This window comes from Neovison vison, chromosome 1 (genome assembly GCF_020171115.1).
Source record: "Neovison vison isolate M4711 chromosome 1, ASM_NN_V1, whole genome shotgun sequence".
NCBI classification, from domain to species: Eukaryota; Metazoa; Chordata; class Mammalia; order Carnivora; family Mustelidae; genus Neogale; species Neogale vison.
This window is the reverse complement of record NC_058091.1, coordinates 110621095-110637247: the sequence shown is the minus strand read 5'-3', so window position 1 is coordinate 110637247 and position 16153 is coordinate 110621095. Positions and strand designations below refer to the sequence as shown.

The 16153-nt window shown below is 36.0% G+C and overlaps 1 protein-coding gene across 3 annotated transcripts in view; it reads right to left on the bottom strand.

Annotated features, from left to right (window-relative positions):
• ADGRB3 (adhesion G protein-coupled receptor B3) overlaps positions 1 to 16153 on the bottom strand; it is a 731117-nt gene that overhangs the window by 418102 nt on the left and 296862 nt on the right. For all 3 annotated transcript variants that reach the window (XM_044253842.1, XM_044253861.1, XM_044253851.1), the window contains 2 exons: positions 3808 to 3972; positions 3191 to 3355 (listed from right to left, as the gene is read on the bottom strand). In XM_044253842.1, the coding sequence (XP_044109777.1) occupies positions 3191 to 3355; positions 3808 to 3972 (330 nt within the window). The remainder of the gene's footprint in view (positions 1 to 3190; positions 3356 to 3807; positions 3973 to 16153) is intronic.

Below are 16153 nucleotides of genomic sequence, written 5' to 3'. Positions count from 1 at the left end.
GAATTTGACCAATTTAGAAGTTAGGCAACCTAATTGCCTCCCCATAGCTACTCTATTCCTCAACTAACAGTATTTAAAATATATATCTATAATTTTTTCATCCCTCTAATTCTCTTTTCTTATGAAGACAAAAATAACATCATAATTTTGGTAATGATGCTCTTCTTCATATTTTTACTTTATCTATTTTCCAATAAAAAAAATCTTATTCTCTTTGGGAAAATATTTCTCATTTTCCACTTTCAGTAGACATCGTAACAGCTTTTGATTAAATCCAGATGATTAATCATTATTTTCATTAATTATCCAGACAAAGATGTGTGTATATTATACTTCTCCTTCCTGACAACACAGGGTCTCTTGGCAAACTTGATTAATTTGTTTTGCATCCAAATTAAGTGAAGCATAGAAATAAATACTAGTAGTTTCCAACAATCTGAAGAAAAATTAAGGATAAACAGTTTGAAAAATAATATTAGGAAAAAAAACCACATTGTCTTAAAAGAAACATTTTTTGAGGTTTTGTCAGTGACAAAAATAGAAAAATGCCTTAGTAACTTTTGAGAAAATTTCAAAGTTTTCTCAATTTATATTGTCAATATGTAAATTTGGAGCAATGTAAAGACGGAAATTAGGATTGCTTCTTATCATTTTGAATTCATACAGCCTAACGAATTAACAAAATTAATTTTAGATCTTTTTTAAGCTTTTTTAAACCTTATTGACATGTCATTACTCTCAGAATCCAGTATGCTGGACACAAAAATAATATATATTGACCACAGAGAAGCAATTGTGCAAGAGGTTAGAATGCCAATATATAAATCAAATCCACCATGGAAAACTGAGTTATTTATAAATTCCGCCCTCTTGACAAAATAATGTGGGAATGAGATGATGGCACACAGAAAAGATAAAGAATAAATAGAAAGGAAATCTTTCTGTATCTTGGTAAAAACACTCTATACAGAGGCAGAGGCATATTTGAAATTAATAGCCATGTATAATTTTTGATGGAAAAAGGTGATTCAGTTTAGGACCTTACCTTGGTAATATAGTAACTCATTTTACCCCTGTATAAGCACTCATTTGAGAATCATTTAACTGATTCAGGAACTCATTGTAATTAGAAAATGTTATTTATATACTTGGTGATTTCAGGGGATTTCAAATCATATTACTGAAGATGGTAAAATGAAAATGTTAAGGTTAATACCAAATATATATATATACCACAAAATATATCACCAATATATAATATCACATATATAAAAATATAAAAAAATATGGGTTTATATGATGATTTTTCACACTGCCTTAAATCATGAAAGCCAGCAAACAAACCTAGGGTAGAAGGTGTAACATCCTTTTAATAAATAGAAATGTAAAATGTTTTCCAAACAGCAGGTGGCAATCTTTGTAAATTTGATTGCAGCAACACCATTTTAACTCTATATAGGCCGATGAAAGATATTTTTAAAAGACCAGTTACGAACCTTGGTATGCTCACACTAGTTTACGTAGCTTCAAATATTAAAAGGGTCTTATTTAGTTATGACTACTGCCCTAATAAAATTTCTTTCTGGTTATATACATGTTCTTGTTTAAATGATTCTTAATGCTTATGTACCTCATGAGGAATTTCATGGTACGTATCTTGTGTAGGTCTCCTCAACAAAATTCTACATGCGGTTCCTTCACACATATGATTCTGAATGATGTGGCCTTAAGAATTAACAAAGCTAATTCTAGATCTTTTCTAAGCTCTAAAAAATTCCTACTGACATATTGTTACTCTTAGTCCAGTTTCTATTCACATTAGCGTTGGACTGTAAGAAGTCTAGAATTCAGACTATGGAGAAATACAAAGTTTTGACTCAGGGTTCTCTCTCAGAATGCCTTATTTTGTTGTTAGTTTTTTTAAAGATTTTTATTTATTTATTTGACAGACAGAGATCAACAAGTAGGCTGAGAGGCAGGCAGAGAGAGAGAGGTGGAAGTAGGCTCCCCACTGAGCAGACAGCCCGATGTGGGGCTAGATCCAAGGACCCTGGGACCATGACCTGAGCTGAAGGCAGAGGCTTCAACCCACTGAGCCACCCAGGCGCCCCATTGTTAGTGTTGTTTTGTTGTTGTTTTCTAAATTGATGTAGTCATGTTTGGTAGAGCAGAAATCTATTGCTTTTTGAACCAAAAAGGAAACTCAACAGCTCTTCTCTCCATACCTTCTGGAACCAGAAACAGAGAGATAGGCTAGCTTGCCCACAAAGAATTAGTAGCAGCAAAAGCACTCTAATAGGGTCTTCGAGTTCTGTAAGTTCTGCATTCCTTTATACACAGCTGTGACACTTAGAAATTTCATCTTATCATTTTTCTAGCATGTTTATAGCAACTTTGCCTATGATATCATTCTAAAATCTTAATTTTCATTTATTTATTGGGTCTTCGGTGTGTCAATACTATTTTATGAAATGTATGCACAATTTGGAAGGAATCTTTGTCATAAATGATTTCTTAAAAATATATGATCAATAATCTGGGCAATTTTTTACTTTTCTTTTTTTTCTATGTTTATATGTAAGATCCTTTATTGTAACAGCATTTCCATTCTTTCTCTACTAATTAAGACCTCATGTTTTCATTTCAAAATGTGTTCCTCATAGGAGAAAATGGCACAAGGGCAAGGAAATGGGCATGTCCAAAGTCCTACATGGAGACAAATTAACAGCAGAATTTAAAAGGTTCTGAATTCCAACATCATCTCTTTATTTTCTCACTTAGCTATCTAACACTTATGTCTTTCTATTTCTACTATAAATTATAGAAGGCGACTGGTTTTGTGTTCTCAGTAAACAAATATTTCATGAACGTAGTGAAAAAAATAGTATCCCAAACCAATTTCCAATCCTATCTAGCCATGTTACTATTCAGTGTGGCTTCTTTTGTATTATTACATTTTTCAATGGGATTTTGCAGCAAATAACTTAAAAACCCATGGAAGAAATAGTCTAGGACACGTCCACAAAGGAAACCCCATACATTATGGAGAAAGTAAATTGCCACTTATCGTTAGTGGTCCTCCAAGGGATGAAGTACTGCCCTTACTGACGGGAATTTTAAACCTTTTTGTTGTTGTTGTTGTTTCCGGTAACAGAACGCTTCCCTGGAGATCATGTCAGTTTGCTCTTACCAGGACATCGTTGCTCACTGCACCTTCTCACTTCTTCTCCGGCGCCTTCACACTGCTGCCCTGTCACTGCTGCGCCCTGACAAGTCCTCATTCGCCTTTCCCAGCCTCCATCGCAGGACTTGGAGCATCCGCTCCAATGACCCCACTGATTCCACTGACCATTGGCTGAAAGAAATGTGTCATGGTCAATGGCAGCAGCCTACTGCAACTGTTTGAAGAATTTTAAAATCTGAGAACCGTTAGTTTGTTCAACGTTTATTAATCTACCACTATGAATAAACCCTGCTCAAACATTCAACTCGCTAGTCAAATACTGAGCACTCTGATTAACTCAAATTTCTATCAGTTTGTCAGAATCTTCAAAGAGACACCGAACCTTACTTGTAAAAAGTACCAGTTCAGTGCTCAACCGTATCAACGTCATCTATTTTTAATCTAAGAATATCCAGAATTTTGTTGCTTTTTATTAGTGTAACATAGAATAGAATGAACTCTGGTACCACTGGCTTCATTTACCAGAAATACATAATTATCTAATTATTTCATGACTGTCTGGCATGGTTCTATCATATTTTATAAAGGGCAGGCATTCTTTAAATGTAGTAATCGGGCCTCACCTGTACACTCAGGGTTATAGCACTCTCGGCTCTCCGCCCACGGCCCTCGGCATTCAGAGCCCCCGTGAGCCGCTGCAGTACACTGCCGGCTTCTCTGCTGGGTCCCATTCGAGCATGTCACTGAGCACTGACTCCATGAACTCCACTCTTGCCACTGTCCATCAACTGCCAAAGCAGAAAGAGAGACAGTGTAAGGAGATGTTCCAGTAGAGAAGACTGTACAGAAACTACAAAGTAAAATTAACCCCAGAGGTGAGTCCCAACCAAGAGACACTAAGTGAATACAATGGAAAGTCATAGGCATTAATTTTTCATTATCCTCCCAAACTACTATTACCTTATTTTTTCACTTCTACTTCCTTTTGTGTATCCAGTATCTCTCTCTCTCTCTCTCTCTCTAGTCACTTAGCATTTATTTAAGATTTTATTTATTTATATGAGAGAGAGAGAGAGAGCATGAGAGGAGAGAAGTCAACAGAAGTAGCAGACTTCCTGCTGAGTAGGGAGCCTGATGTGGGACACGATCCCGGGACTCCAGGATCATGACCCTAGCCAAAGGCCATTGCTTAACCAACTGAGCTACCCAGGTGCCCACCAGTCTTTTGAGCCACTTATTGCTTCAAAATATTTACTGATTACTCAACAATGCAAGACCTTGGACTAGGAAAGGAGTACACAGAGCAGTGAACACAGTAAACACTGATCAAGAACTTACAGAGCTCATGTTTTAAAGAAGAAACCTCTCTGATGAATTAAGCAATTAATTAAATGTAAAATAAATTATGTAACATTACTTCAAAGGATAATTTCAAGACAGTAAGAGATTAGATGGCTTGGGGAGTCTTCCTTGACAAAGTGAAGTTTCAGATAAGCCTTGCAGAATATTGAGGAATAATGTATAGATGTTATGAGAAATACAGAATTTAAAAGAGTAGGAATTCCACCCTCAAAAATCTTGTAATTTAGGAGAAGAATTACATTATGCACACAAATAAGTAAATAAAAGGTTAAAAGCAGTAACAACATGGCACAGGAAAGCTTTCAGAGGATGCATCACAATGACTTCGAGTGACTATGCTAGCTTAATATGGTGAGATTCGGACAATTTACAAAGGAGACAGCATTCACAAAGGCATAATTCCATAGACCACAAAATGCAAGTACACAAAGGAATTGGGCAAAAATATTTACTCAATGTAGAAAGCATAAACTAGAATGTAAGTGTTATAAATGCACTCATATATGACTGTCTGCTTTTTCCTATATCATTCCATGGTTCTTGGTTTCCTTACAGTGAAAGAGAATTCACTATAAATCCAAAGTTCCAACATAAGATAATACTGCTGTGAAAACCTATCCACCCATCCAAACAAACGAAAAAGCTTGGCAGAATATATGTAAGTGCTGTCAACCTAATTTCAGGCCTTGCAGGTAGCTATTAAAAAAGAAGATTGTTTAATAGGTATCTAACTGTACTTAATAAACCTTTTGTGAGATTAAAAATCACAAAATGCCAATTTAATCATCCCATTGATGTAATTATAGCATTTTACTTTATAAAAGTATGTGATAGACTCTTACTGGCCATGTATTCCATTCACCAGACAAACAAGAAAAGGCTAGCGAATCGATGGAATGTTATAAATTGTCCATTTCTTCTCTAGCTTGGCTTTGGGGATGAGTGCATTTTTCATTTCGTAACTTTGTCTCTCAAAGAAATACTTATTGAGCTTGCATTATAAAACCTTACTATCCTAGGCATTATTAGAAGAGAGTAAAAAATAAGATTCATACATGCACCTTACCATCTATTGGCAAAAGAATGTACAGGTATTCAAATTTTTGAAAACATTCAGAAAGCAGCACATAAACAAAGATGAGCAGCACATAAACAAAGATGAATTAGGAGATTTCAACCTGATTCAATGCTAAGTGACTAGAATAAAGGAATATGTGATGTCCTCGAGAATTCTGGTTTGAGGTAAGCTTGTAGTTTTTAAAAACTTTTCTTTTTAATTTTTTTAAAAAATTTTATTGATTTATTTGACAGAGAGAGACACAGCGAGAGAGGGAATGCAAGCAGGGGGAGAGGGAGAGGGAGAAGCAGGCTTCCCTCGGAGCAGGGAGCCTGATGTGGGGCTCTATCCCAGGACCCTGAGATCATGACCTGAGCCAAAGGCAGACGCTTAATGACTGAGCCACCCAGGAGCCCCTCTTTTTAATTTTTTAAATAAATGTAACAGTTACAGACTCACTGGCAAAGAAGACAGGATAAGTCTTTCTAGCTAAGATGTAGAGTCAGGTATGAGTAAGTCAAATGTGGAAATCAGAGAGAAGATAATTTGGCAGGGTGCTATATTATTGGTGAGAATAAGAAAAGATCTTGCTGAAAAGAGATTAGGAAAAATGAGAATATTTGCGAAGTGTTTTGCTCAATAGGTTTTTCCTGAAAGAAAACTTTGCATCACCATTATATACATATATATATTTAAATTCATACATTTGTAGCATTAGTTGTTCAGTCCTTTCTTCCAATATATACATTTTATGTTTTGATTAAAGTTCAAGATTGAGTTAACATTAGACATTTGAGCGACATTTTGAGGTCCCTTTTATGATCATCATTACCATAAACATCAACAAAACATGTATATTAGGTACATAAGGTTTTGCTTATAAAGTTAGTTACAGAAAAGATAAGGCAATGAAATTGAAGACATATCAAGTGGACATTTCTGGTGTTCTGTTTTACACTCAGAACTAGAAGTTCCTTTTATTAAACATTAACTGCACCATTATGAAAAACTCGATTTGACAAAGTAACTGAGGAAAAAGAGAAAAACTCAATATTCCTGCAGAGTGATTAGTCAAAGAGACTGGGAATTTTTCTCAATGAAAAATTGAGAAGTTAGAGAGATATTTCAATTTAATTTAAAGCATTAGACAATGGACATGTACACATGAAAGTATGTCTTTTAGTGCCAAATGTGGGGCATTGTTTTATTTCTCTTTTTTTCCAGTTTAATATCCTAGAATTAAAAAAAAAAAATCAGTAATTGTGTTATTTTTAGGGAAATCAGCCCAAAGGCCTTTCAGGAAATGGGAGTGTTATTTTACTGAATTGGGAAAAAGTGGAGGATTTTTGAGAAGTGGAAATTTAGAGTTCTGTCTTAGACATTTAAGCATTTCCAAGAAGGACATACACATTATATGGCATAAGTGTTGAGATGTTTAAAAATAAAAACCATTCATCATGTGATCTATTTAATATATTTTTTATGACCATTTATCTAAGTACTGCAAGAAATGAAGGGCCTTTTGTTTTTGTTTTTGTTTTTTTTTAATCTGATGCTTATCTTAATCCTTCAGCCCTTGTATTCAGGTTTGCTTTCCACTTGGTTGAGCATGGAGACAACAGAGAAAATCAAGCCTTCTCCTTACCACCCACCCACCCCTGTGTACCACAGACTTCTAGCATTTGTCAGAGATATACCCCAGAATCGCTGCAAACCCCCAAATCTGAAAATACTTCAAAGCTTTCTGTCTAAATCTGTGTTCCTATTGAAAGATGACTAACATCTTGTCATTTGGTCAGAAAAGTGTTACCAATAATTTGGGAAAATGGAAACACTCCAGACCTCTTCTTGGAGCCTTGTAATGCACTCCTAGGTAAAGATTTACAAAGAAGTTACACCGTGATTTTACTAGAGTCTGGGAAAACTGTGGTGATAAAGACCCACCGAGCTCTATTGTCAAGGAACATATACTCTCAGAGAGTGGTGGGGACAGATGATAAACAAATAAATGAATGAGCAAGAGTTTCAGCCAGGAGTTTTATAAGGGCGACAAGATGAATGAGAGCAATGTGATAGGGTATGCTCCGCCACGCCTCTCAGGAAAAAAACACACTAGAGCAGAGTCCTGAGTCACCAACAGAGCCAGAAATGTGAAGATTGGTGAAAATCCCTACACAAGAGCCAAGTCCTGAGGTCAAGAAAGTTTTGTGTATTCCAGAAAAGGGTAAAGGCTGGGGCTTGTGGATCACCAAAAGGGGGGAGTGACAGGAGATGGGCTCAGTAGCGTGCAGAAGCCATTCCATAGGGCCCTGTCGTCCGTGTGACCAAGTAAGATCAGAAGCCATGAGAGGATTTCAAAGTAGGGAAGCGATGAGACAGAATTTATACTTTAACACTTAAGTTTGCAGTTGTGATTAGAATGCATTGTACAGGGGGCACGAATCAGTATTGTAAGCCATTAGGGGACTATATGGTATTCTAGACAGAGGTGATAGTGGCTTAGATTATGGTATCATCAGTCAAGATAGAAGTGTTTGAATTTGTGATATTTTCCAGAAGTAGAGCTGATAGGTTGGTAGTGGGAAATAGAAAACCAGAGAATCAAGGTTGACTTGTAGATTTTTGGCTTATGAGAAGGGTAAAGGGTGGACCCTTTTACTGAACTGGGTTGGACTAGGATTCAAACAGGGGGTTTGAAATCAAAATGCCTATTTTGGACACATTGAATTTGTGATGGCATTATAATCATGATGCAGGAGTCCTACATTAAATTAACTTTACTTGAAACTATGCCTCCCAGATATATTTGAAAGGTACTCATCCCTCCTTTCTTCTTCCACTTTTTTGGAGCACTGTTGAGTAAATACTGCATTAAAGTACATAATTTCTTCTATAATATGCAGCTAGGTTAGGATTTAACACCTTCTTAGACTTTTTCAACTTCTCTTCATTTCCATCATAAACATTTGCGGTTGGATTTTTAAAATAGTCTCATTTTTTCAATTTAGAAACTGCAAATGCCTATTACTTTATGAGCCATCCTGCAAAGGTGACTAAGAATAGAGAATAATAAGGCTGTGTTTTGAAGCCAGGAGAATGCGGAGAGATCAGCCTGTCTTTCCATAGTGCAGTGTGCTTCCTTATACCACAATGTCACCCTGGGGACAGTTAAAGTTTCCCTTCAGCAATGTGACACATTACTAGATTTTCTGGACCCAAAATAATTAAAATTGCAAAGGTTAAATTGCTAGATTCCTGGGGTTTACTTTATCTGAACTTCCTCCTGCCATACATATAGAGTTACAATTGTGTTTACCTGTCTGCCATGTAAATAGGCCAAATTAAATTCTGATACATTTTAATGAAAATATCATGTTTCAGTCAATTTTCACATCTTTACTAATAACTGGTGACAATATAGAATAGGTTGGAGAACACCCACCGCAAGATAAAGCCATGAATATTTTGGATAATAAAGCTATCATTTTGGCAACTCTTTTGGGTTGATTATTGCTGATTGATGACGCTAACAATAGGGAGGAGCTTGGGGAGAAGAATTCTGTCCTGTGGTATGAAGTTATCTGATTTAGTGATGGCAAATTTGGAAAGCTCAGATTTTTTTTTTTTTTGAGTTGGGAGTTACTCAGGGAACTGGAAAGACCTCTTGATAACACTGAAAAATCAAAAGCCAACCTCTTGCTTTGGGCATATGCTGGAGAGCATAAACCTGGTTCCCATTCACCATTTTAAAATAAATCATAAAAGGGGAAAAATCAAAATGAAATATCATTTAAAAATTAGAATTAAAAATAGAAGCAAGTTATTAAGGTAAGGTTAAGAAGAATAAAAAAAAAACGGTTGGGAAGTTAAGACAAAGTTTGCATGAAAAAAGTTAAATAATAAAAGAAAGCAAGCCAAAATTAATAAAGATACAGTTTTTAAAAACTCATAAACACTGAAAGATCACCAGAACAATGGTAAAAGTATGAAATGACACAAAGTGAATACAATTGCCACACAATAAGCCAGAAGGTTAAGAAGACAAATTGCAAATTAATTTAAGAACAGGTTAATGAGGTAACATTTGAGTTTCAAATTATAACATTCTCATGCAGAGACAAACAGAGACTTTTGAACCAAGGTCAGGCAAATGTTTAGCATCTTCCTGCTTACTGGCCTCACTGAAAGGGTTCCCTGCAGAGGGACTGTGGACACATCACCCTCTCAGAATTACTGAGGAATCAAACTTTAGGTCCACAGGAGACTGAAGCCTTTTGCTCTAAGTAACAGAGATATTTGGGTCCAGCTGTGTTCCTGAGGACCTATCCTTGGGTGATGTTCCTTCTTAGGTTTTGTAAGAGACTATGAATATACCTGAAAAATACAACCTGACAGGATCTCTCTATTGAGGTTCTGGATTCACAGGGATTCATTTCTCAAATGCAGGACTACCGGCGAGACACAGCCCAGCCCCACAGACTGGTATGAGTCCTTATATGTGTACTTGTCCCCAGTTCAAACTAGGCCGAAGTAATCTGTATGGGCCAAGGTCAGGCCACCCCAAATGTGCCACTTTGATATGTCGATTATTTATTTATTTTTGATTTTATTTATTTATTTGACAGAGAGAGACACAGCGAGAGCAGGAACACAAGCAGGGGAAGTGGGAGAGGGAAAGCAGTCTTCCTGCCAGGCAGGGAGCCTGATGTGGGGCTCGTTCTCAGGACCTTGGGATCGTGACCTGAGTCAAGGCAGAGGCTTAACCATATGAGCCACCCAGGCACCCCATGTCGATTATTTTAAATAAAAGTAACTTAAGAAACAACCAAGACAAGAAGAATATTATGTCCCTGTCCCTTGTGTCCAGAAAGCAAGAAGCAGATCTCCCGGGTGAAAGGTACCCTCCCAGTATTAGGTGGTAAAGAGACATCCTTATCACCAGAGATAGGAAATTTAGAGCCGGGAAGGTTCTATAAAATAACTCTCGTTACTGGCCCAAATTCTGTTCAGAATTCCTTATTAATTGAAGCTCCCCAAATTAAGTTTTTTTTGTTCTATCACTTCCTCACAGATTGATTGTTTTTGTCTAAAAAGTACAAAAACTGCCTGTCTTGGTCATTTCTTTAGGTCTCAATTTCATTACTGGGCCTCTGCACACACGTAATAAAACTTTGAGCTTTTTGATTCTTAAATGAGCTGGAAGTCTTTTAAGGGTAGAAGGGAAAATGAAGTTCTCCTCTACAAATGTCTTTGAGTCTGTAAGTAAGGCTGTCTGTAAGAAACAGAGCTCAAAAACTATCATCATATCCTGAATTTATTTTACCTATTTCTTCCAAATCCTTTACTTTTATTTTTTTTTAAGATGTTATTTATTTATTTGTCAGAGAGAGAGCGCGCGCACGCGCACGAGCTGGGAAAGTGGTAGGCAGAGAGAGAAGCAGGCTCCTTGCTGAGCAGGGACTCTATTCCAGGATCCCGAGATCACGGTGACCTGAGCTGAAGGAAGGCGCTTAATCAGCTGACCCCCCCCAGGTGTCCCAGCCAAATCCTTTACTTTTTAAAGTAATACTGTCATAAAAACCTGATAACATCCTCCACTTTATGTTGTTTTTTTACTTTTCAGGATTCCTTCACCTTATTTTAATCACGTAACATTCCCCTGAGATAGTAGGGAAAATGGATGCTGGCTCCGTTTTACAAATGAGAAAACTGAGGCACAGAGAAGATGAATATGTGGCTTAAGTAAATATTGATAATTAAAGATTAGGACTGAACATTAATCTGTGTCTTCCGAATTCCAGACTGCTGTGTTTGCCACTGGATCATTAAATTAAACTCATTTATATTTATTTCAGCTTATAAATGAAAACTAATTTGTCAATAATTCTTCCATTTCTTTTAGTCTTCAGTCTGTCACTCAATTACTACTTACCCCTATATGCTACATTATTTGTACTTTACTACACAGATTATATAAGAATAAGAACTGACAAAGCTGAAAAAAAGAGGACTGAACTTGAATCATTGGTTCCTTCCATCTTTCAGTTAGCAGAAAAAAAAAAAAACTTTATATACTTTATATATATAATATATATGTAATATATATTTTATATATATATTACTCTGAAGTAACATACTACAAAGAAAATCACTATAAACCTTGAGGCTTTGAAGTAAGAATTTAACATTTTATTTCCCTAAAGAACTTAATTTTGGAAAATGCAGTATCAATTTTATTTTGGGGATATGCATCTATATAATTTTAAGAAAGGGCCTACTTAGAAAATGTAAACAGCCCATTATGTCTAACACTTTTCTTTCTCCATGTGAATATTAAAAAAAAATCAAAAACATTAAAAACAGAAGCAGGGAAAATGATTAAATCACCCCAGACGGGGAATCACCATCAAGGTGACATCCAGGAAATGGCCTGACACAACTAAATTCGGCGCTGTTAGCTTGGTACCCACAGCAAGTGTATGTTATCTTCTGTTGGATCTAAAACCATCACAGAGAACATTAACAACAGACAAGGTCACTTTGAGGCTGTGATAAAGTGAGATAAAATGAAACACGGTCACAGGACAACACACAAAGTTCCAAACATTCTCTTCTCTCAGCTAGTAAGAGTGACTGTCACTTGTTCACCAATTACAGCAAGTTCCTGCCTCTTGGATAATTCATTAAAATACCAATCATAGATCCCCACCCCCACATCCAGACATTTAAATCCAGAGCAAAGCCCCACTTCCTAAAACTCTCCTTGAAGTCACCCAAAAGAAGTCTAAACCCTTAATAAGTCTTTCTTTCTTTCTTTTTTTTTTTAAAGATTTTATTTATTTATTTGACAGAGAGAAATCACAAGTAGGAAAAGTAGGCAGAGAGGCAGGCAGAGAGAGAGGAAGGAAAGCAGGCCCCCTGCTGAGCAGAGAGCCCGATGCGGGACTTGATCCCAGGACCCTGAGATCATGACCTGAGCCGAAGGCAGCGGCTTAACCCACTGAGCCACCCAGGCGCCCCTGCCCCAGAGTTTCTTATATTAATTTTCCCTCAATGCCAAGAGTAAGGAATATAGCTTGTTCAACTATACGTGTCATCCCAATGGACTTTGACTTTAGGATGCTGACATAATAATAATATTAATAATACTGATACTTATACACTGTTTGCAGTTTACCAGGTTATCTCCCTTAGAGCATCTCACACGATCCTCCCACAGTCCTGTGAAGTGGGTATGCTATTGTCCCCATTTATAGAGGGGGAATACAAGTATTAAATGGTGATACCTAAATTTAAATAAGTGTTCTCTTGTGTAAGGCCAGCTTCCACTATACCACATCAATCTATTATTAAATATACCCAGAAAAAGTCCTGTAATTTTTTTGGGCAGAGGAGAACTAAAAATTTATACATGTCCATCAAGAAAATCCATTCAACAGTAATGTATTGGATGCTGTTAGTACAAAGTTGCACAGAGAGATAAAAAGGCAATGAAAGAGAATTTCCTTAATATACTAATTAATACCATGATGAATTTGATGTTTGATTAGGGAGTGCAATGAAAATTCAGAGAAAAGAGAAAACATGGACTGCTACAAATTCTAAGTTTTATGCAATAAGAAAAACAGACCACGAGGACCATTTGACATACACATACATACACATACCCTTCCAGAATATCACATTTAATTATTGGTATAGATAAGAAAGGAGGAAAATGTGAGAACATGTTTATAGTTAGTGAATGAATCGTAGTGGATCCCTCTCGTTGCTCTGTATCTCTCGCCAATCTCCCTCCATCAACAGTGGTCCCTGTTCTTAGATATGATACATATTAGGGACTGATAACTCATACTAGGAAATACCACATTTCCCAGGAAATACCCTTTCTTTTCGTTCCTCTCTCCTTATATGGATCCCAGGCAGACAGTTTTCCCTTACCTCAAAAGAAGTGGGAGAAAGTTGGACATGGACTAAGGAAAGCACCTGATGAAAGTAGGATGCCATCTACTTTGTTGATGTCAAAATTTGCATAAATAAAATATATTTCATTATTTTTTTTATCAGCCCTATGTAGCATCCACTTCATTAGGGTGGTTATATGTATTTCTTAAAAGTATGATCCTAGATGCTGCTTTGCTGTTCCAACGTGATTCCACCCTGAAATATCACTGTCCATCACCACAAGGCACATGGTCAGAGCTTATACAGTTGGTGAGTTGAGACCCTATTTGTTGTTTCTATTGCTTCTTCTGTTCTCCCCTGGTCTCCACTTGACAACTGGCCTAGCCAAGGGGAACCAAGTGTATAGGTCTTGGCATGTTTTCTTCATTACCGACATACCGCCTATCACAGCTTTACACCTTAAAAAGATGTCTCTGGGATCTCAGGTTGGATGGCTACAAGAAATGTAGGCTAAAATCACTGAATTCTCAAATTACCCCCACTCACTGAAGTGGAGTATTTATATGTGTTTATCAGAACTGCATTCAACTTTTCACATGTTTATGTCTGAATCCTCCGAAGAGATTACAAATTTCTTGAGATCCGGACCTATATATTCTTCTCAGTAGTGTCTTACAACTTGTCGACACATGATGATGCTTTTATATATAGTGAAGGCACCTGAATCTAGCTATAAGACAGTTATTTTTAAAGAGAATTCCAAATGTTTGCCCCAAATAAATCTTACATATTTCAAAAGCATAATGTCAAAATGTTTGGTAAAGTATAAAACTTTTTTTTTTTTTTTTTAAATCATAGCCATTAGAATTCACTTTAGAATAGTAAGGAAATTGGGATACAACATGGTAAGAGTTTTTTTTTATCTTTTATGATACAACTAAATTCAAGACTGGAAATAATAGTAAAAAAAAAAAGTAAATTAATTAAGTACCTGATATATATCCAGAATGACTGCCTATAAGAGAATATGAGCTAAACCAGTTTTACAAATAATAAAGACATAACATTCCAAAATTAAAGAAAGACCTACACAAAAGAAAGACCTAATTTTAATGGTCTGAGTGATTCCAACGACAGTGTAATACTTTAAAATACAACTAGCTTGAAAACGTGGTTACTACTTCAGTGATAAAACAATTATATCAACTTAGAAAAATGAGTTTTCTTATCTGAATTCTAACAGCTCAGCATCCTTATCTCTTGACCCGCAAGCATTTTACTTTCAGAAAGTTCGTGGAAAATAGACTACGCAAAACATGGTTGATAACATTTTAACTGATCAGTGCCATTTTTATCTTTATACCAATGGGGATTTGCCAAGGTAAAAGAAATAATAAACACTAGTATATTAAAATAGATTCTATAGTTAGCTATTATTTTTCATTTCCCCACATTTTCTATTTTTTCACATTCCATGGACAAATAAAAATGAATTATATTTGACTTTGTAAATGTTACAGCTCAACATTTAAAAAAACTCTAAAAATTTGTATAAGCTTGCCCAAATCTTTGGAGAAAGGGCAGGGCATTTATATATATATATATGTGTGTGTGTGTGTGTGTGTGTCTATGTGCTTGTCTGTATACTTATAGAGAGACAGAAATAACAGAACATAACTGACTTCATAAATAGATTTTCTGGGAGTGATTTGCAAATAAGGGATCATAATTTTGACTCCCAAATATTCACAATTACACGAATATTGAATTGTACAAGTTATAGTCATAATTCATAGAATTCATAAAATTGTAGGAGTAAATATAACTACCACATCTTTAAATGTATATTTCTGATATAGGAACCTAAGTGGTCTTTCTCCAAAGTAAAAGGGAACAAGCTTGTGAGATGACTTTTGGTTATCTACATTTTGGAGGACTTTTCAATCTCAAGATGTTTTAGACACTTGAAATTTCCAGAGAAACTAAATCACTGCTTCATGTCATAGGATATTACTTTGGGGAATTGAGAGTACAAATGGGACTGAATATAAGCTGGATAATATGTTTGGAGAATAATACCACGATCTCAGCTCTGTTGCTTGCATGCAGAATGGGATAATGAAAAAGTCTCCCAAGGAGTAGATCAATGGTTATTTACATTGGTCTTTGCCATTCTAGCCTTTGCCATTTCCCACACATGTCTATCTCTTCCTCTAAAATATGCCTTGGCTAGTTTCCAGGAGATTCTGTCATTTCTATGTGTTTTTCCTCTCATAAGTTGGAAGCCTCTTGAATTGAAGATCAGTCTTTTTAAGTTTTTAAAATAATGGGTGAAGTTATAATGTAATAATAACGGGTGAAGTTATCAAGTTTAGGTAAAACAGCATTGAAACATTTAAAAGGAAACTAAAATTTAGGATTCCAAATATACTCTATGAACAGACTATGTAGTCTTCATAATACATGAAGTTACATGTCATTTCTGAGCTAACCATCTTATGAATCTAACAGTGAATCTATAAGGTCTGTTTTCCTAACAAATATCTGTCATTTCCATACATGATCCGCGGTGAAGCCCCACTCCTTAACTGAAGGTGTGTGAGACAATGACTCACAATGAGAAGGACTGCCTCTAAATCAGTCTC